The sequence below is a fragment of the Onychostruthus taczanowskii genome, unplaced genomic scaffold (assembly GCF_017590055.1).
Source record: "Onychostruthus taczanowskii isolate IOZ18803 unplaced genomic scaffold, ASM1759005v1 scaffold27, whole genome shotgun sequence".
NCBI classification, from domain to species: Eukaryota; Metazoa; Chordata; class Aves; order Passeriformes; family Passeridae; genus Onychostruthus; species Onychostruthus taczanowskii.
In genome coordinates, this window is record NW_024500017.1 from 8,672,920 (window position 1) to 8,695,102 (window position 22,183).

At 40.8% G+C, this 22,183-nt stretch overlaps 1 protein-coding gene across 1 annotated transcript; it reads right to left on the reverse strand.

The window, feature by feature from the left end:
* Positions 1 to 555: 555 nt before the first annotated feature.
* On the reverse strand, positions 556 to 20,774 carry OC90 (otoconin 90). Its single transcript, XM_041407617.1, has 15 exons — positions 20,739 to 20,774; positions 17,192 to 17,200; positions 16,972 to 17,041; positions 16,698 to 16,757; positions 16,261 to 16,435; positions 13,564 to 13,676; positions 12,023 to 12,151; positions 10,514 to 10,555; positions 10,113 to 10,169; positions 7,067 to 7,117; positions 4,671 to 4,817; positions 4,224 to 4,313; positions 2,448 to 2,622; positions 1,352 to 1,458; positions 556 to 869 (listed from the first exon to the last, which is right to left on the reverse strand). Exons 1-15 carry the CDS (start codon positions 20,772 to 20,774, stop codon positions 556 to 558), a joined length of 1,575 nt encoding a protein of 524 aa, XP_041263551.1.
* Between the last annotated feature and the right edge of the window lie 1,409 nt (positions 20,775 to 22,183).

Sequence of the window (22,183 nt, forward strand, 5' to 3'; positions counted from 1 at the left end):
ATTTTGGACCTTCTGTTGCCTTCAGAAGGGAGTCACACACCGCTATAGACAGGAATGAACAAAGGAACTTTCATGTAATTACTTTGGCTTTGCTTCTGGGTGTTTCCTGCTAAGCTCAGTAAAGGAAAAATGTCTGCAGAGGGAGTTGGAGTAGTTGCAGGTTTTAATTAAAAATCTGGAATACTTGGCCACCATCAGCAAGATCCAGTCTGAACCAAGTGCACAGTTAACAAAAGTCAGTCTGATCATAACAGTTTTTACATAAAAAATCAAGTGAAATAATACAGAACACTGTCCAATAATTATTTAAGGTAATATCTGACCTAGACAGATGCTCCATAGTGCTGACCTCCCCACAGTAAGGAGTTAATACAGCCTAACGCCTAATCCTAGTCTATGATTATGTCATTTGTGTGCTGGAGAGTGTGAGGCAGCGTGTGGAGGATAAGGAGGGCAGGTACTCAGTGCGTGGCTGCTGTCCTGCCCCTTCCCAAGCCGGAGGTGGGTGGCTATCTGCCCCCAGGCTATCTGCCCCCAGGGCTATCTGCCCCCAGGCTATCTGCCCTGGTGTTGTCCCCCAGCTCTGGAGTTCCCCATGGGATGCCGGGTCCCTCTCTTGGCTCTTCGCAATCCGCCCCGCAGGGCTCCTTCCTCCTCACTGCTCTCCTGGGAGCTGGAAGCCCCTGTTCCTGTTTGTGTGCCTGTGGGAGGCCTTTCAGCAGGAGCTCCTGGGCAGGAGAGCTTCTCCTGTCGGCAGCCCTGCCCGTGGGGCAGCTTCAGGCTCTGGTTGAAGAAGGCAGAAGCCATGCACTCGGCCGCGGCCGCGTCGCAGGCGCAGAGGAGCTTCTCACACGTGCTCCAGCCAATGCCTGAAAGAGAAGTTTCACAATTCATGTTTGAAAAGCTGTTGAACTTACTTCATGAATAATTTGCCACGGGTTGATGAGCTTTTGAAAATTAAATTTTCAAATCTGCCATGAATTTTAGTCTCCAAAGTCACCATTAATCGCCTAAATAAAAGCCTGACGCCAAGGTGCTGGGCAGTGGAAGGTTCTGCTGGCTTTAGTTGAATTTGTGAATGTAAAGACATAAATAGCTGACTTCTGACCATAATTATAAAATGTCTGAATATAATTTTCTCAGCCTGACCTGGTCACATACACAGCAGTGTAATAACATTTGTCTCAACTAGGAAAAAAGTTCAAGTTTACAGTAAACATTGCTAATTTTTTGGAAGCTAAATATTTCTGTCTCCATACTCAGCTCTAGCAGCTCTGTCATAGTGTCACTCAGTCTATCATGTTGATACACTGTCATCAGGACGTGAGGATATCCTCTCAAACAAGCTTACATTTTGGTGTATGATCAAAACATACAACTTCAGATCTCAAATTTCTTTCTGCATGACATCCAAGTTTCTTAACTTGCTCCATACAGCAGTGATGAGAGAAGCAGCATCTAAAATAAACAGTAGAAGTAAATGGAAAGTACTCTACCTGAATCCCATAACTCTCACAATTATTTGTCTGTCTTTATTTTCAATGCCCATTAAAACTAAAAAATTTTGGTTTTCATACCCTGGAATTTTTTTTATATGAAGGACAAAAATCAACCTAAGTTGTTCCTACCTCCTATTTTTGTTCCAACTCTCACTCTCCTCTTCTTCATTCTTTTCATGTCATGTGTTTAACAGAGGTGTTTTTTAATTTTAAGGCACAATTACAATTGTAACCGTGATCTAGTTTGCCATGAGAAGTATCTTCCAGTGTTCAAATCCTGGCTGGAAATCTGAAAACTGCATCATGACACCCAGATCATGCCATCATCTAATCCAAGTTTTCATGCCTGTGCTGTCCTGTTTGTGTGTGAGTGCAGGAAAAAGGTGTGTGCTCTACTTGGACCTGATGTGCCCCAGCTGTTATGAACTTCTTCAGAGGAGGAGATTTTTAGCTATAAATAAAAGACTCCCAGAGGTGGTTTTATTTGTGGAGTTCTCTGCATTGCCCCTCATCAGCAGCCCTGCTGGCTCCTGGCTGCAGCTCTGGCAGAACTTTGCTCCAGCTCTGCTCCCTTCTGGAGGACAGTGTGCCCTGGGTGGATGTTAATTCTTCTCTTCAAAAGTCACTTTCTAAGCCACCTCTTAGCCAAGTGACCCTTACCCTCATCCCTTTGATGTACTCCTCATTCTCCTTGGCTTACCCCCCATGGTTCTTTCTTATTTGCAGTTAGTAAGTCCTCTCCAAAATTTGGCACAACAATGGAATGTGGTTTAGTCACATTAGAGTATTTTGTGTTGTATGTATTTAAGTGGATTTTTCCCCCCCAGAATGTGACTTGACTTCTGCTGCAAAGCTATAGAATGCCCAGAAAATTATGTAGTGATCTTCCTTGGTCCATGGGCACCAAGTAACGCCCGCAGTTAATGGCACATACAGAGGAGCCCACACCTGTCCAGTGCATCGGCGGGTTCGCCTCTTCCCTCTTGGCCACAATAGCAGCCATAAGACTCAAATTCCTCTGGGCACCGCTCAGTTAAGCAGAACAGCATTTCTCCAAGCTGGGGCAGCTCCCTCTCCACTCTTCCACGTCCTCTCTCCTGCAGAAAGGTCAGTCGCTTGCACACTACAAAGCAAAGTTGTTATTTGTCACATCATGTTTTCACTGCTTGAGGGCTCTCTTGTGAAGGTAGGAGTGTTTCCAGAGCTATCAGAAACTTTGCAGGACAACGTTTTACTGTCTCTACTGCTTCAGTCCAAGAATTATGGCTCTTAGAGTACTGCTGACTGAGCAAGACAGCAAAAGGGCAAGGTAATTTAAAGGGAAGAGAGATTCCTATGAAGATAGAACATACAAGTCAAATTGGACTGCAGTGAGAATACTTAGCAATACTTAGCAGTCCTTTGTAATCTTTCAAAGGTAAATTTTTCATTTGGAATATTCAAACTCAGCTGAGTATTCAGTGGTTTCTGTCTTGGTGATTTGGAAAATACAGTCCTAACTTCTTGTGCTTCCACCATGACAACTGGACAATGACCATGTTTTGCTGAAGGAAACAATATTTTTTTTTGTTCTCATTTGAAATATAGTCCAATTTGAGCTGTAGTGCCCCTAGACCAAATGCAGGAGTGATCTGTTGTAATGGCTATAGTGCTGCTGAGGGTTTGGCATCACCAAATGCCAATCCTAATATCTCTGTGGCTCCTTCTACTCAGGAAGAACTGATATTATGGGAATTATTCCTAAGATTTGAAAAAACCACAGTGTTCCATATCAGGAAAAAGGCATCAAAGGGGGCTGTTCTGGGACTTTGCTGGGAGAAGAATGTAAGAGGCTGATGCAGGAGAAGGAGGGAGGGAGGGAGGGCTTCTGTTCCCTCTGCATCCTCCCTTCTCCCACAAGTAATCCCATCTTCCCCTCTGCAGCTCTAGACTGATTCCCTGCTCCTGTCAGGGTCAATCCTGGATTACTGTTTCCAACAGGAAATTCTGCCCATGTGCCTTCTTGGGTCTTGATTAATTCATGTTAATTCCCAGGATAAACCACAGGTTCAGGAAATTGGTCTGTGCCCTCTAAAAGCTGGTATTTTAAAATTGTATTTTCCAGTTTGGTGAAAGGTGGGGTTGATTCTTCTGCTCTTTTCCAGTTCCGGGGATGCTTCTCTCCATTGGGAAGCCTAAAAAGACAGATGGACGGATGGGATGAGTGTAGATTTATAGCCATGACAGGTCTGAAATGTCTTAGGATCTCTGGGATCCCTGAGCAGGAATTGGAACAGAATCAGAAATGGTGAGAAAAAGTCTGACTGGCAAGACTGTAGCAAAAGGTCAGAATGAAGAGCAGAAAAATTCCTATTGCTGCTGCTGCTGCTGCTTATAAAACAAAGTAACCTGCATGTGTGATTAAATTACTTCCAACAAACAAAAGCAGGGAGAATCATTCCCTGAGCTCATTTTAGATACTGCATTAAATGAAAAAAAATTCCTTACAAGCTAATAATTAGTAGTTTTTAAAAGTGTTACTGACAGCGTACTGGCAGAAGAGGTTAAAGTGATGGAAGCTTTTGCAGATGTCTCCACCTCCTGTTCTTCTAAATACCAATACATGAGTGCTTATCTAACTGGTTTAAAGTAACTATAATATTTATATGTAATACATACCTGCTTTTAATACAGAGGTTGCTGAGTATTTCATCAGATGTAATGGGGAAAAAGCCCTTTATTTACCTTTTCCTGCAGGTCTTCTCTCAGACAGTCCCAGGTCCAGAGCTATGCCAGAGGAAGCTGTGCTCAGGCCACCCCTTGCAGGGCTTGTCTCTGGAGAAGACAAATGCATAGATTAGACTTGTGAAGGTCAAATATCTCCTCTTTCAGGAGCGTGTCCAAAAGTGCATATTCTAAACTATTATCAGCTGCAGTCTTCTAAAATTTGTTCATTCTTAGTGGGAGGCTGTTTATTAGTGGTTAGTTAAGCTTTCCTGGTCAGGTGGCAGTGAGCTGCCCTTTCCAGGGCAGTCAGTGCTATTGATCCTGTATTGGATGCAACCTCCAGATTTAAATAACAAAATAGCTTCATTCTACATATCCATGAAAAATGCTGACTCCTCAGATAGCCATAAACAGGAATAGGGAAGTGCTCTAAATTAGAAAAAGTGTAATTCAGTTTTCACTTGCCTTTTCCTTTTGTCCTTGCAGGTGTGCCTGCAGGACTTTTGTTGGTGGGGAAAATTTTGACTTGCATTGAGTTACTGTCTCCTGGGAATGAGGCTGGGGAGGTGGTTATCTCTTCCACTGAGACCAAAGCTTCCATAAATCCATCTTCTTCTGAATAAGCAGAAAAAAGAAAGCAGAAAAAGAAACAGAAAATAAACAGCATAAAAGATTTTAATTTTAGATAGCTGGGGAGAGTAATATCCTCAGGCAGAAGGAGTGTGAATTGATGGTTATAGAGAAGGAGTATCTAAGAGGAAAATTGGAAAAGGAGAGTATCCACACTGGTCATTTATGCACATCTCTTGCCTTTCAGAAGAAAGGACTGTGGTTAACTATGATCAATTTAACTGCTGATTGTTTGGGTTTTTTTTTTTTAATTCTCTATGTACTGAGACAAAGAGCTTTGCAGGTGCTGAAGATCATGTTGTTTGCTGCTTAGTCAGTTGTACTGAGAAATAAAGTACAGGTGAAATGTCATTTGCTGATTAAATTGCCTTAAAAGTATCTGTTCACTTGAAGTTTCTATAACTGAGAGTAACATCAGTGAAAGAAGGAAATTATTTGATTGATGCAGAGCTGGGTGACTGAAGGGTTTACTGGGTTGTAACCACAAGGAAATATTGAGGGGAAAATAAGTTGAAAAATAATTCTTGTCAGGAGATTCTTTATCCTAAAAATTAATTTGGTATTTGTTTTTAGATTATCTGACACTTTATTGTAGGTCAGGAAAGTTTTGTTGAATTTGGAGGTACTTAAAATATTCTTACTTTTTAAACCTTTTTTATGTAAACTTAATTTTTGAGTGAAAACACTTATCAAATGGTTTCATTTTCTTTTCTAAATGTTAATGTGAACAATGTGGCATTTCACAAAATAAATACCTTTTAAATACTAATGGGCATGTATTTTCATATTTTTAAAGATTTCCTTTTGAATTCTTTGGCTGAATTTATTGATTGGACTAAACTCAAATTCATTAAGCTTGTCCCTCTGATGTTCTGGTTTTAGTATGTGTTGAAAATAACCTGTCACAGGATAAGAGAACAGATTAAAAGAAATTAAAGTACTGCTAAGAACACAGCAAAGCCCATGAAAGGTGGCAGAATGGGATCAATAGTCACACACTGGTTTTGAAATCTCAGCAATGTGCACATTTTATGCTACTTTCTTTGGGAGTGGAATGTTGAAATGAAAGTGATTCCTGCTGGATGTAAAAGATAAAACCAGGGTTTGGGAAATTCTACACTTAGCTAAGAATAGATATCACAAATAATCTCCTGGGAGCCATGCAGACCTGCAACACAATACACAGATTTTCTGGTACATTCAAGTTAATGCAGGAGAGCATTGAGTGATTTTAACCAGTGCTTAGTACAGCAATGCTGAATTCATCGGGGTGGGAGACAGGGATATTGTTCAGACAGTGTAATCAGAGACAAAAAATGACTGCTTTCTACTCTCCATATGCAGCAGTTTTCTCTGACATTTTTCTGGTGGATTTTAGCCTGCCTGGATAATCCTTTCTACACAAAAGGGGCCAGAGGAAACTTCCAGATCTACCACGGTGCTCCATTTCCAGCTGTGCCTACTGGTGAGGCTGTGCTCAAAGCACAGACACCTGCAAAAGCTGGAACAGGTTTTAGACTGGGAGAGAGTTCCATGAAATTATCTGTAATAAAGGAGGAGGCAAAATCAAAATAAACCCTTCTGGCAGCAAATGCTGTGGACATAATTTACAGAAACAACCATTATATCATTAAACCTTATGTGAAGAGGCTTTCAGAAAGACCTGGATGAGGAGTGCAAATGAGTGGCTGGAGGCAAGGAGCACCTAATGATTCTCAGCCAGGTTTTATTGTTTGTGTATCTGCTATCTGCCCCTGATCTAAATTTGATTCTCTGGCAGCCCTGCTGCTACCATGCACAGAGTTTTAACTCTGCTTTTAGATGAAGAATTGCTGTGTCAGTCAAAGAAAGAGGAAAACTGAGGGTCACTGACCTTTAATTGAGAGGATGTGGGGAGCAGGAGCTGTGCCTCTGTGGTCCCTTGAGGTAACTACAAAAACCAGAGACATCATGGTAGTGACCTGCCAGCTGAATTTCTGCCATGCATTTCTGAAATTACTTTGACTTAAAGCATTATAAATTTAAACCAAAGGGCCTGGATTTATTAAGATGGTAATTAGGAGAAGCAAAGTGTTTTGCTAAAGGATGTGCAAGTCAGCAGAAGAAATATTATCCAGAAATCCTGTGGTGAAGATTTTTGACTGTGACACCACAGAGCTTCATAAATGAAAATTCATCTTCACCTGTAGTCAAGAGTGCCAAATTTGTCAACAACGTTTAATGACTCTTACCTCTGGCTTTGGAAGTCGCCAAGACTCTGTCACTGGGCTCAAAAGAAACCACTGTTGAAAATAGAAAATATAAACTCAGGAAACACATTGCCAGCACAGTAATGAACAGTCAGGCTGCTGAGAAGAGCTTCTTCTGAAAACCGGAGGATATAGTCGTATCATGGAGAGACACTTGCCTATTTTTCTCAGTGGTGTATTGATGGTTACAGACAAAGTGATACTCACAAATTAATCTCATTGCATGCAAATAATGTACATAGCACTAACACGGGATTCTATGATTCTATGAAAGAAGTGTAAATATATGGCTGAATTGGGAAACTCAATATTAAGTTCATTTGACAGACAAATAGACTAAACAGGGTTAGGTCTGGCATCCCAGTTGTGCACAGAAGGATGCTGGGTTCCTTGTGAACATCTTGTGTTTGCCTGCACTGAGAGTCAGGTATGGATGGGCAGCCATAAGTCCAAATACTTCTCTGACCTCTAACTTGTTTTCTTTACCTGATAAAATTATCTTTACCTGATAAAATTATTTTCATTTGTCAGCTGCCTTTTGATAAATTATAAAAATAGCTATCAAATGATCTTAAAAATCATCTCCACATTTTTTTTCTGTGTTGTTCGAATGTTGTGAGGTGAAGAATAACTTGTTTGCCTCTGAAAGAATTTCTCAGTGATACTTAGCTTTGGTTTAATGAAGCTTCTTGTTTAAACTCAAAGAAACTTCCATGAAGATTATTTGAGTTTAAACAGGAAGACAACTGGTTAAATAGTAAGTGGTTCTCCAAATGTTGCCTTCAAAGACTGATTAGAAATGTTATCTATATTGTTTTCAGCTTTGTAAAATTCCTAATACAGGTTTTTGTTCGTTGATAATGCTTGGAACCTTATGATGGACTGAGCCTCAATAGGAAGCAGGAGAAGATGTTTTTTCAAGAAGTAAAAGATTGCTTCAGAAGTGCAAATACAGGTGCTCTCATTCCTTCAGGAGTTCTGTTTTCTATTACAAAGTGTCCCAGAAGCAGACAGAAAAACATGAACTAACACGGGAGCTGCTGCTAGGCAAGAATGCAAAGTATTGTAAAGAACTACTTTGATAATACAGGAGAGGTATGAAGGAACAGGCAGCACTTACACTCAGCATAAAGCCTTTTCAGGTACTTACACTTGTGCATGTGCTGCTATTTAAAAATATTAAAAACAAAGAAATCCACAAACCTTTACATGTCAGAAACATTGTTTTTTAAAAACAAAAAAAAATTCTATGTGTTTTTCATTATTCCAGACTCACACTTAGGGCAATGGCACACACAGAGGAGCACACTGAAGCTTGAAATCAAGTTCTTAGGTTCTGAAAAAAATCCAACTTTCCACCTCTCCCTGTGCAAGCTGGTCTAGTGGAAAGTGTCCCTGCCCACAGCAGGGGACTTGGAATATGATCTTTAAGGCTCCTTCCAACACAAACCACTCTGTGATTTTCTGGGTTAAGCCGTGGCCTGGTTGCTCATATCCAGTGTATGTTGGTTCTGTGCTTGGCAGATATGGGGTCTATGAACAGGGAATCATGGAATCATCAGGAGAGGAAGAGACCTTCAGATCCCCCAACCCAGCTGTCAGCCCAGCCCTGCCCCTGTAACCCCTGAACCACCATACCACATTGCCCAGCACCAAATCCAGGTGCCTCTTAAACACCTCCAGGGGTGGTGACTCCACCATCTCCCTGGGCAGCCTATTCCAAAGTCTGAGCAACTGAACAGTGAAAAAATTCTCATTAATATCTCATCTGAATCTCCCCTGTCTCATCTTAAGGACATTTCCTCTGATTGTTTCCCTGCAGGCACAGTAGAAGAGACCAATGCCCACCTCACCACACCCTCCTGTCAGGTGGTTGCAGAGAGCAGTGAGGTTCCCCTGAGCCTGCTCTTCTCAAGACTAAACAAACCCATCTGCCTCAGCCACTCCTCATAAGAAATTTTCTATAGTCCTCTCACAAGCCTTGTTGCCCTTCTCCGGACACACCCCAGCACCTCAATGTCCTTTTTAAAGTGAGGAGCCCAGAACTGAGCACAGCACTGAAGGTGCAGCCTCATGACGCTGAGGGGTGATCCCTGCCCTGGTCCTGCTGGTCACAGCACTGCTGGCACAGGCCAAGATGCCATTGGCCTCCTGGGCCACCTGGGCTCACTCTGGCTCCTGCTGAGGCAGCTGTGCTCCAGCACTGCCAGTCCATTTTCCAAACAGCTCTGATGCCACTTCTCCCTTAACAGCAGTGGCTTTGCTTGTGATGGAGCCACAAAACAAGAGTGCAGCAGCTAAACTGGGTAAGAGTCCAAGACTGGTCTCCCTCTCTTCTTCATATCTTGGTCCTCTCTTACACCGTGTCCCCCAAGGGCTGTGGGTGTTCTGTCCCTGGCCTCTGGTGTGGCAGTGCTCACCATGCAGGCGAGAGAACAGATTCTCACTGCAGCAGTGAGGTTTTGCAAGTACCCACTCCTCATTACACAGCCATTGAGTGCAGCAGAAAAAAAAGACTGTCATGAGAACCACTTGGCCTTGTGGTTTAGAACTCACCAAGGAGGCACCAGAGTGAGGAGGTTTCAGCCTGGATTTCATTGGTACAAATAAATAAACTAAAAACTGGTGGCTCGTTGGCACAAACCATGCTCAGAAGTTCCTCATGCTGCTGCTTGATCTTAATTAATTCAATATCTTTTAAAGACAAGAAACATGCAGTTGGCTGTGGGTCCAGTGGCTAGGCCATCTCTGCCAAACAGCTCACCCCAGCCTGTTTTCCCAGGGGAAAAAGGATGTTCTGATGAAAACAGGTTTTGTTGTAGCCCTTGGGAAATTCACTGTAAACACTGGTTAAACACATTACATGCACAAATTGAAAAATTGCACCTTCCTATTCAATCTTGAACTCCATCACCAAAACATTACATCTAGTTTTACATGAGTCCTTTTAGAAGGGCAGAAAGAAAGCAAATATTCTCTCAGCTTTTGGGAGCTGCAAGCAGGGCTTTTGTCACTCTAAGTTGCAAACCTTCTTCCACAGATGCAGTCGCAGCTGGTGTTCCATCAACCCCTTGATGAACAAATTCTGGAAAAAAACCAAATTTACTTGTGGCTTAGGGTGATCCCTAGACTGTATCCTGGAATAACATGATCAGAGTCATCAAAAAGGAACTTATTTCTAAATTTTATTATGATTACAGCAGCAGTATTAAAATACTGCTTTAGTATTTATATCCTGCTGATACTAAATTCTCTTGAGCTACATGCAGTATAATAACAAAAAATAATCCCAAAGAGTTTCAACCTCAACAAGAGGAATCAGCTGGCAGTCAGCATTCTTCAAATTTCTATTTCTTCTGCTTATTTTTCTGAGTATAAGTCGGTCTCAATTTGATACATTCCAGACAAACAATTACAGAGGTGACCTACCCTCCATGTGTCGTGTTGTCAGCTCTCTCTTGCTGGTTGTTTCTGAAAGAGAAGGGTCTCTCATAAAGTGTGAGAAGGGGATTTTTTCACTGTTTGATCTGAATAGCACAAATCAGGAGTCCATTGAATGTATTCCTGTTAAAGATTTAGTCAAATACATGCCCATTTCACACAATTTTTTTTCTCTGTAATAAAGAACCTACCAAAATCCTTTGCCTATGGATTCATCAGATAGGGTTATTTTTTATTTTTTTTCCCAAAGTCAGAACTGAACAGAACAGCTACACAGAAGGATTATAACATGAGTGGACATTGAGTGAAAATGTTTCATTCAGTGTTGCTTTTTTTTTTTCTTCTCAACAAGAAATATAATCAATCACCTAAAATTAGCAGAGGCATCCAGTGAACTAAAATGGAATCTCTTTATCAGCAGTGATAAAAATCAGCATGATTTTCCTGTTAGCAAAGATCAATTTCCTCTTTATTTTTAGTGTGTTGGATCTACCATACTGTATATCAGAGATATCTGAATCCAGGGAAAGATTGCTGTCTTAAAAAAAGACAACAACCTGGCTTTGATGCAAACCTTCCTGGGGCATGTTCTTCTCCCTTGATGCATTCAGGAGGGTGTGTACACATCCAGGGTGTGACACAGGTGTGTCTGTCTGTCTGTCCTTAGCACTGGAGGTCGTGACTGTGACCCAAAATATTAGAAAAGCCAATGCTGCTTTTTCACATCTCCCTCAGCTTGGGGACCCAGAGCTCCTGCCCCTGCCATACTCGGATTGCAATCCATATGAATGAAGTTTTTAATCCAGGCTTGCTCCCACGGAGCTGGCATTTGTTCTTGCAGGGCTGTGATTTCAGCTACAGAGCACAGATCAGTGTGTGACCACGGGGATAAACCTCACCTTCCTCCTTAGCAGGGGTTTTCCTTCCAGAATAGAAGCCAAGTAACTGACCAGAGCAAGCCTGTTTTTGCTTTTCCAGCCAGTTTTTGAATCGTTTAAGGGAAGATTTGGGTTAGCAATATTTTCAGCATTTCCTGCTAGTGACATCATCACAAGTATCACTCATTCATTCCAGGTGGCAGAAGCTTCCTGAAGAAAAAAATTCCTTCACATCTAACTAGAATTTCCCTGTTGCAGTGGTGATCCTTGTACCCTGTGCACCTCCAGGAAGAGTCTGGCAGCATCTTCTCTCCACACCCCACTCGGTACTGAGAACTGCAGAAAGATCTCCCCGAAACCTTCTCCTCTTTCCTCATGGGCTGCAGCCCCCTTCCCATCTCAGAAGCCTCTCCTGGCCCTGCTCCAGGACAGCAATCAGTCTGCCACCACCTTCTCTCCTGGTATTCACCCAATAGGCAGTAAATGGACAGGACACATGAAACAGAGACCAGATTTATGGCAGGAAAGCACCCAGCTCCTGCTTCATTCTCACTGGGTCACATTTGGTGCCAGCAGAAAATCTGGCAGGAGGGGCACTCGGTCAGATCCCTGTTATTACCTGTAACTGGAGATGGGCAGGAGGAGACATCCAGCCCGTTCAAGGAGGAGTTGATCTGTGCATTCACAAAGCATTCAATGGCATCTTTGTCACAGGTGCAGAGGAACTGTTCACAGGGATCCACAGACTCTGGAAATAAAACAAAAATACAAACAAGGCACTATTGAAAAGTCTTTTCCATCTTCTGCTTTTTCCTCCCTGTAAGGTTTGGGTCTGTATTTTGTTAGTCCAAACCTATTTATACTGTGCTTCTCCATGCAAAACATGGACAAGTTTCATAGTCCAACTCTTGTTTTAAACACCAGTTGATGCAGACTGGCATGGCTGTCAATAAATTATTATCTCTTTGCTTGTGTCTGCAGAGCATTGAGGACTACAGAGCAAGGCTCTAGTTTTTCCATGGAAAACTTAATCCAGCTGATACTGCATTTAACATTTCACAGACTGCATTAAAATATTCCTCCTAACTCCACGAAGTCACAATCCACAATCCAAGCCTTTCATGGATGTGTGATTTGCTCCTTATAAAGGATCAGAGAACCTTAGAACAGCTTGGATTGGAAGGTGTGTTAAACCTCATGTCATCCCCCCCTTGCCATGGCAGGGACACCTTTCACTAGCACAGGTTGCTCAGTGTCCCAACCAGCCTGGCCTTGAACACTTCCAGGGATGAAACATCCACAACTTCTCTGGGCAACTTGTGCCAGTGCCTCACTGCCCTCAAAGTTAAAAATTTCCTCCTAACACAAAGGATATGAAACAGTTCCCCATGAAATACTATTTTCTCTCTTCAAAATTTCCTACCTTTCAGAGTTTAAAGAAACATTGACTTTTCATAGCTTCTATTTTGAATTTGTGATGGGGACTATACAGAAAGAGCTTAAAAAGCATTATTAATGCTTAAATGCACTTGGACAATTAGAGATTGGCTTAAATAAGAAAACTGGTTTTAATTTGAAATAAGAAATGGAAATTGGATCAGATTGTTGCTTAAATAGGATGTAAGGGTATTAGTTTGGGGATTCTGCTGTTCTTTGCTGGTATCTTCAAATCATGTTCTAGCATATAGTCTTTTCTGAGAGCCAAAACTTGATGAAAAATTATATTACAAGTTATTAGGCATTAAAGAACCCCACTGCACTCTTGTCAGGCCTGTACCAGCACTGCATGGAATAGCTCCTGTTATAACCCATGATCTCTGCCCTCACTGGTGATAGTGCTGTAGCTGAGGAGTGTGCGTGACACTCTGAACAATGAATTTGACCCCTCAAAGTGCAGAAAAATGAGGCCTTGATGCCTCAGAAGGTAGTTTTTCAGGTCTCTCCTCAGCATCTGCTGCATTTCTGATGTGTGGAGACATCTTAAGCAATGCTTAGTGATCTTGTAAAGTAAGGGAAACCCCAGGAAGAGGCTGCCTGTTGGAGCAGCTCTGGGAAGTGGAGATGGTTTCTGAAGAATTTGTCTATGACTTTTGGTAGGTAGACCAGAATGAACTTCTGGTGAGGCTCCAGTGTCAAGCTCTTTTGACAGGTCAATCTCACCACAGGTCAGGTTTTTAGCAGAGCAGCTGACATCTGCAGAAATCTGTGATGGGTCCCACGTGCACTCCATCTCCAGCGCTTCCTCGTAGCATTTGCGGTGCTGAAAGCAGCATCTTGAAGAGGAAACAACAGAGAGGTCAAACCATTCAGTTGGATCCCCAGACAAAGGAAAGGCAGAGTGCTGCCTTTCCCTGAGTCAGAGTGGCAGGATAACCATGGCTGCATGCAAAACTCCATGGTGGGAGCAGGTCTGTCTGCTGTGGGTGACCAAACATTTCGGTCCTGCTGTGGTTCCTGGGCGCTTGCAAGGACTTTACAGGCACTTCATATAAGAAATCCACTACCAGTGCACAAATACCTCCCCTCAGCACTGTCAGCTCACTGACAAGTAAAGTCTCACAAGTCAGCCCCAGAGATCTTGGGTCCAGTCCTGTCCCAACATTCCTCACTGCAGATTTGGAGAGCTAAACTGAACCTGGCACTCATGGAGTGCATGGAGTGCACTCATGGCTCTGCAATGTGAATTCCTGTGTCTCACTGGGACTATATAAATACATGCAGTTTTATCCTCTATTTCTTGTACTTTTATGCAGCAATCACAATTGAAATGCACCATTTAGCTATAAGAAAGGGCCATGAAATATTTTTCTCACACTGGAGTAAAACAGTTTTCTCCTGCCACTATACGTCAGAAACCTTGTGTTTTCCTGCACTCCTGCTGTCCTGCCAAACTCAAATTGCCTACAGGGCCACTTTAGCTTGAGTAGGAATAAAAAGTCAACTAAAACAACAAGCTCTTCTTCAATCCTCTCCTCTCTTCATCTATTTATATGGATAAATCATCTCCACAACATCTCTGTGCACTGACACCAGCTCTAAATGAAACACCAAGGAAAACAGTCACCACTTACCCCAGGTAAAATTGTTACATAGATTAAACAGTCTTGCTGTTAGATTCAGATTGAAATACCCTCATTTCAGAGAAATGGACTCAAAACACAGCTCTGTTATTGAGTAGCATTTGTCCTGGACAATGCTGAAGACAAGGACAACACAAATATCCAAGCCCAGCATCTGCTGCCAGGAAGGCTGGCACCTGCTCCTTGCCAGGCTCCCTTCCAGAGAGCCCTTCTACACGTGCTACACATACACTCCTTCACCTCTTATATTTAGAAAGAATTTCATATTAAATCATTGACTGTATTAATAAATAATTATCACAATATTTTGCTTGTCTTCACAACCAAAGAAGGAGTCCAAGGAATGTATCTAAAAAAAGTGAGGGCAAACAGCATTTGGCAGAAAGGCCTGATGGCTCCTCTGCACAAATTCTACTGTGCCTTGTTGCAGGAATGAGGCTGAAATCCGTGAGCTCCATCAGGAACAGGGTTTTGAACACCTAACTGCTGATGTCTCAATGCTCTCTTGACTCTCCCTGAGGTCTAGTGAGGTGTTAGCACCTAAAAGCTCCTCTAACTGCATAAGAATCCTAACACAAACTCTCTGCACTTCTTGTTTGTTTAGAGATTCACGATTACATCAACAGTTGAAGCAACAGTTAATCCAAAAATTCACTTAGCTTCCCTTTGCAAGCAGAGAAGGGATTGTTTCCCTGTCATTGCAAGACATGGATTGTCTTCTGGGCCTGCTTCTCTTTCACAAAGTTTGTGGAGGCTCCTAATTTAGATATGACAATGAGCTACTCTGGGAAATGGGAAAAGGTTGCTCTTACAGGCACTAGTACTTTTCCATGCCTTAAACACCTGCTGTGAGGCATTGAGTCCTTTTCTATGGAACAGAAATTGCGCAGGCAAGCCCCAAGATTTGCAAAACTATTTTCTAAGAAATAAAATCAGTGAAAAAAAAATGCAACACTGTGGGAACTGTCTCTGGGAGAGACAGGCAAGCCACTGGTTTGGAGGCACCCTTGAACTAAGAGCACATCTCTGTCAGTGGCAGAGCAATAATCAGTCTCTGTTTGCTGCACATGGCAGTAGGAATTCTGTGCTGGTAGGGAAACCTCACCCCAGGGCTGCAAAACAATTTGTAAATACAAACTGGCTGTGTGGGTGATTCTCAGGACAAACCTGCTGATGGATGTTTCTGCAGTTTCTGGGTTTGTGCTGCTCTGCACTAAAATGAAGCTGAGTGAAGCAAAAGCCCAGGTGCTCAGCTCTTGGGTATCCACCCATTGAACTGACTCAAGCTCCCGTTTCAGGATGTCATCACAATTGTTCAAAAAACCTTTCACAGAGTAGTTCTATGGCTTGTTTCCAGTAGCAGGGTTAGATCTCCATTTTCCCAGCCATCCCATGCTGCAGAGTGGTTGGATTAATTTCCACCTATCTATAGGCTTAGCCCTTTCTGAGTCGTTGCTGTCTTCACTGAGGGAATGAATACATTGCATTGTTGGAAAACCCATTTTCTTCACAGACATGGATGTATCTTGACTCTCTTTGAATCTCCTTTCACATCTCCTGCTGATATAATTAAACAACTATTTGATTGTCCTGGCCTGAGATTACATTTTCTCTCACTAGAGCCAGATGGTGTGGGTCTTACTTACCCCCAGATAAATCTATCTTTTTATTACTGTTTTTAACTAATTCATACAGGTGTTATGCTTTGGGTGATCAGAGCATGAGGGCATTTATTGCCAGTCAGGGCAGAAAAGGACCTCTCATGGATATGACTTACTCATCAGCTTCATCCACGGGGAGCCCTTCCATCTCAAACCGGCAAGAGCAGCCATAGTCTTCGAAATCCCTGGGACAAAACCCAGTAACACACTTCATTTTGTTCACAAAGTTGAGAAGGGCAGGGAAGTTGGTGAAGATGGACTGTAACCAGGTGAAGTGAGAACCCAGGCAGTCTGGAAGGAGAGCAGCCATAAAACACCTGGTGAGTGGAGGTGGGGCAGGAGTGGGTGACACACAGGTGACGTTTGCAGGAGCACAGAGCCCAGACAAGGCAGGGACATTGGGCAACGCTTGGCACCAGCAGTGCTTAGTGTTACAGTGGCCCTTGGGGAGATCTGCATCCACAAAAATCCCTCTTTCATCTTTGTAAATATATAAAAACAACCCCACAGGATTTCTCTTCAGAGCTAAAATAAAACTGGAACAGATACGTACCAAAAAATAATGCAACACTTTCCACATTTTGAAAGACTCCATTGAAGAGTGTGGCATTGTCTAAATGAAAAAATAAACAAACAATGCTTACTTTTAAAAAAATATATAAATTACAATAATTGTCCTCAGACTTCCCTTGGTCTCACTTCAGTTGTTAAACCATTTTGAGATGAGTTCCCAGCTATTTGCTCACACTTCCCTGTGATGCTTCTGGAGTACAAGGATTCCCACTGCCATGAAATATTGCAGAAAGTAAAGCTTAAACCTTTCTTACTCAAGAATCTCTCAGGTGTGTTAAGCAGCTCTGGCAGGAATGCTGGAGGCTCCCGTTCTTGGCCACCTACCTCAGCAAATAAATTTGAGAAGAAAAACATTTAAATGTAAAAAAAAACCCAAAACCCCAAAAATACCCCACCAAACCCCAAAAGATCACAACAAACCAGCAACATATATTTAATTGTGACACACTGCAGGCATTTTGAATATCTTCATACACTGGTAAGCTGATTTATCAGAGACATGAAGTACTTGCTCAGCTCCACCCCCACCCTGGGAAGCCCAGAATTGTACTGGTGTGGACTGGTGTGTACTGGTAATTCACACCCCCCTCAGCTCAAAACCCAGTCTCTGTTGAACAGGTATTGCTGCTGAGGATGAGCAAATCTTTGTCTTCCTGTTCCCATCTGAACAGTAGCCCTTTCTGGGACAAATTAGTAGAATTATATAAAATTGTTTTAGTGCCCATCTATGTCCCAAATACTCTGTAACCCTGTGCCATAATGTGAATCTGGGTTATTTGAAGTGATTTGGTTTTTCTGAGTCCATCTTGGCTTATTGCCTCATTGTCTCTCTTCCCATAACTCTTCATATTTTAAGTTAATTATCTTTTCTTCCTTTTGAAGATGACGTGGTAGATTTGGCATCTTTTCAACACTTCCATTTTTTCTGTTGGCCAAATCCTGAATTAGAGTAAAATATAATATTTGTCCTCTCCCTTCCCATTTTTCACTTGTTTTTTTCCCGTGCATGATTTCAGAAGACAGTGTATTACTTTGGATTTCTTTAACTTTGGCTTTTTAAAAGGAAAGGAAAGTAAAGTAAGTAAAGGGTATTTGCTATATAGAATCTATATATAGAATCTATATGTTTGAAACTGAAAAAACCCATAGTGTTAAATTCATGACATAATTTATGTCTCAGAATAACTGGCATTAAGAAAGCTGTCCTTTTTCTCTAAAAAAATTCTGGGAAAGAGCTGACAGTTCTCTTGCTCATCTGTTCCATTTTCCTGCAATAAATATAGGTGTAAAAGAGTAAATCAGAGTAGTGGAGTTTTAGATAGGAGGCTTAACTCTGTGTTTAACAAAGGATTAGGAAAAATAGGAATTTTTTAAAAGATCATGTATAAGTGCTTTCTCAAGATGTCCACAACTTTTGTGATGTGAACAAGATTTTCATGGTAATAGTCATATCCTCCCAGCAATTAATTTCTCAAGTTCAGTTGCAGAATATGGAGGCAGGATTGAGTGAGTCAGGAAGAGGTGCTTCCTCTTGAGTTATTCTTTTTCCTGAAATTCTTGGTCACAACAAGAAGCTTTTAGATAGAGTAATCCATTAAAAGAGTCCCTCTCTGTAGTAGGACTAAGGGGAGCAAATTTCTTTCCACAAACCAGAAAAAGTCTCCCAAATAAATGCTGGTCTTTTCACAGAACTGGAACAAGTCTGTTGAAAGCTTCAGTGCCCTGAGGATTTCAGCTTCAGGCAAAATAATGGCATGCCTTGCAAAAAACCAGCATTGAATGCTATATTTGTACATATGCTTGCTAAAGAAAATCTAACCCTTATTTTCTGGCTTAAAGCCTGTGTTTCCTCTGCAAAGACAAATGTCACCTGGGCCAGGTTCTGTCAAGTGCAACTGGAGCCAGGTTTGACACCCTGGCTCAAACTGAGTGTTGATGAAGAGCCATTAACTATTTTGTCCTTTCAGCAAAATGTTTGGAAAACGTGAAAATCCCGTAGAGTTGAAATGCGTCAGAGGAGAAAATTGACAAACCCATATTCCAGGGGTGCTGGAAGCTGTGATTGCTCCCCATCCTTCACCTGCACTTAGTTATTCTGAGCAAACTGAACTGTGTACATCCAATTAACACATAAATGTTTGAAGTTCCCCTGGAGAGGAATGTCTGCTCAGCAGTTTGGTAAATCATTGGCTCTTCAAGTCCTCTAATTACAAAAAAACCCTTTTCTAATTGTCACCAAGTCAAGATCAATGAACCAATGTTTGCTAACAAGATTGCTTACTTTTGATTAAATTGGGGGTGTAAGGAACAAGGAAAAAATACTTTCTGGAGTAATTATTCTCTTTTCATCTTTTGGTATCATGTATTTGGAAATACTGTCCTACGTCATTCCCTGTAGAGGCAGTGAAAGATTTCACTACAAAAATCAATCCTTTAAATCTCAGAAGACCCTGGGGATGCCAACTTATCTCACCTCTCTCCAAAACCTGTTAAAAAATTCAGTACGTTTTGAGGAGGCTTTTATGATACATCAGCTCTTGGGCTTTCCCATTGTACACCTTATCCATGGAATTTCTTTTCATGTTCAGTTACATATAATATTGTTTCTGGACTGCATCTGTGATTTTCCTACCTGACAACAGTTTTCTGAAATGTGTATAAAATAAAGCCCATGAAAAAACATCAGTGCGCCTCCAGTTGTCTTTTTCAGCCATGGTTCACTAAAATGTCCTAATACAGGGCATGGATGCTCTCCTTATAATCCTTGGGAAGCAAAAACCTTGACTATACCAGAAAAAGTCAGGGTGCAGCAAACCCAAACTATTTGATTTATTCTTCGTAAATCATATTAATTCCTCTCAAGGATCCTATTTCATGCACAGAATTTGCTTCAGTCTCAGAGCAGAGATCAGCAAAATAAATCCCACAGAAAGATAAATCAATAATCCTCCCCAAACCTAAATGTGGTAACACTTTAAATATTCATGTTCTGATTGTATTTAGCTAAGGGGAAAGAATCTAAACACTGTTGCACAGCATTTTAAGGTTTGGGGGATTTTTTTTTTAATGTTTTGTCAGAAAAATGTATGAATGTCCAGATATTTTAGAGTGCAGTATCAATATAAAAATACATATTTTTAAAATAAATAGGTAGTGCAGGTATTTGGGCATTTGCTGTCACTGCAGTGGGAAATGTGAATATTCTGTCTGATTTCTCTCTATATAGTAGATGCCTTAATATTCATAACTTTAGCCTGTATGTTTTGTGTTAGTCCTGTTTGGTTTCTGAACTGCAATGCAAGCAACCCCTCAGAGGAGAAGTAACTGGTGAAGTTGATGAAGGTCAGTGCAGAATTTTTCTATTCTGGGGTCCTGAGTTTTCTCTTCCCTTTAGAAATATCCCCATGGATTGACCAGAAATGGTGATAGACATTCTGAGAGTCCTTCTGTTGCACATCATAGCTCTTACTGACATTCCTACCCAGTGCAGAGACTGCAGAAATTTGAGATGTTTGCCCATCCCTGACTCAGGAAGTTCATTCACTCATGACAATAAAATATAAAGAGTTATATGAAGAAAAAGCTATTCATACTAAAATTCAAAAGAGGATCTTTAGGTGGACATGGGTTCTATTTCAGGATGTACTGAATGGTTTGGAGAATTAAGACAATACAAATGTATTTAATGACTAGAATCTCTTTATATGAAACTTATAAATTTGGAGTCCTAATGGCTTAAATAATGATGAAATGCTAGCAAAAAGAAGTTGCAAATTTTTTTTTTTGCTGTATATTTAACCCCACTACATATTTTGTTGTTTCACTACAAGTCCTGAGAAAAATACTTTATGAGTATTTCATAAAGAAATGTCTTCAAGTGCATTTGGGTTTTGAACACCAAAATTTGAGCAGAGTGAAGGTGTGTTTCTAAGGGACTGTTTCCAAATGCTCATACTTAAAATAGTATTTTGACATAATGTCAAATAATCATAAAAATACATTGCAACTTACCACTGAACACCACCATGGACATAGACACCAGCAGAATTACAATCATTTTTTGTTTAATCCAAAGACAAGAAAAAAGTCACACAGCAGATTGGTGTGCCTGGTGAGTTAAGTAAAATATTAAACAGAATGTTATCTCTTCAGTCTGGGAATGGGAAGACACCATCTTGGGAAATCATTCCTTTGTAGCCTGGATATATTTCTGCCTGACAAAATTCAGTTTTTACCCTTATCATAGTAAATGTGCATATTACAGGAATGATGAGCCTTATATATCCTTATTTTAGCAATATTGTCTAAAAGTCTGACTAACAATATTTATTTTGGTATTGCTTTGAGCCAACAGACTATGAAACTGCCATGCTGCAATAGAATGGTGCACTTGCAGTTTCTTTTGTTTTGCAAACAGTTTTCACATCTTCCTTCGTCTCATACATTGTTCAAACAATTCTTATGTTTAAATGAAGATATTGTGAAACACTGTGTAAATAAAGTTATTCTGATGTTGCATCTATGGAATTCAGTTTATCCACAATCCATTATATTTGTTTCATACCACAAAAATTTGTAGTCAAACATTTATTCTAATCTGTATTGAGACTCATCTAATATATCCTAATTTTTCCTAATGAGAGATATGGTGTTATTTGGAGATCTTCAAGAAATGGGTATAAAATATTCATCTAAATATGTTGCACTAGTATTCATTAAATGGAAGATGATAGATTGGTTTTTAATTACAGTCACAAATTACTTTAAATCTAGAACAAGTAAGTCAGGCATAGGGCTTTTTACAGCCAAATAAATGAACATATATATATACACACACACACATACATATATCTCACTTTTCAAATATTATTACCTGCTTATTATTATCTTCTTTTCTGAACTCAAATATGGAATTCATTTCTATTAGAAAATCTTGTAATATTTCATCAGGAAGTGAGATGATAAATCTAACAGCTCTAAATATTTATAGTCTATTTTCCCATCTCTTGCCTATATTTTTTGTCTATTTCTCCTAAGTCACAAATAGCTTATTCTACATTGTTTTCTTTTTGCTTCCCTTATTATAGACAACATCCAGAAAGACTTACCTTGAGGGATATTATCCCAAAGCAGCTGGATGGAAGACAAATGAATATCAGAAAGCCAGTACTAACTTATTTATACCCACTTGGATATAGACCTCACCCATGTGATCCCTTCCTTTATCAAACCCACTTCAACATTTATTAATTAATTCCTCCATGAGATTCCTTGGAGTCATTATGCCCACAGTGTATCTGGTAATATGGCTCCAGCCATGTAAAGGATCTATACCGAGAAGTCTGTTCTGCAGGTGCCTTCACCATATCATAACTTTCCCTAATACTCCTGGCTGTAATTAAATAACAGTCATCCCATTGTTATTAATCACTCACAAAATCTCTTGGGCATGTGAATGAGGCTTTA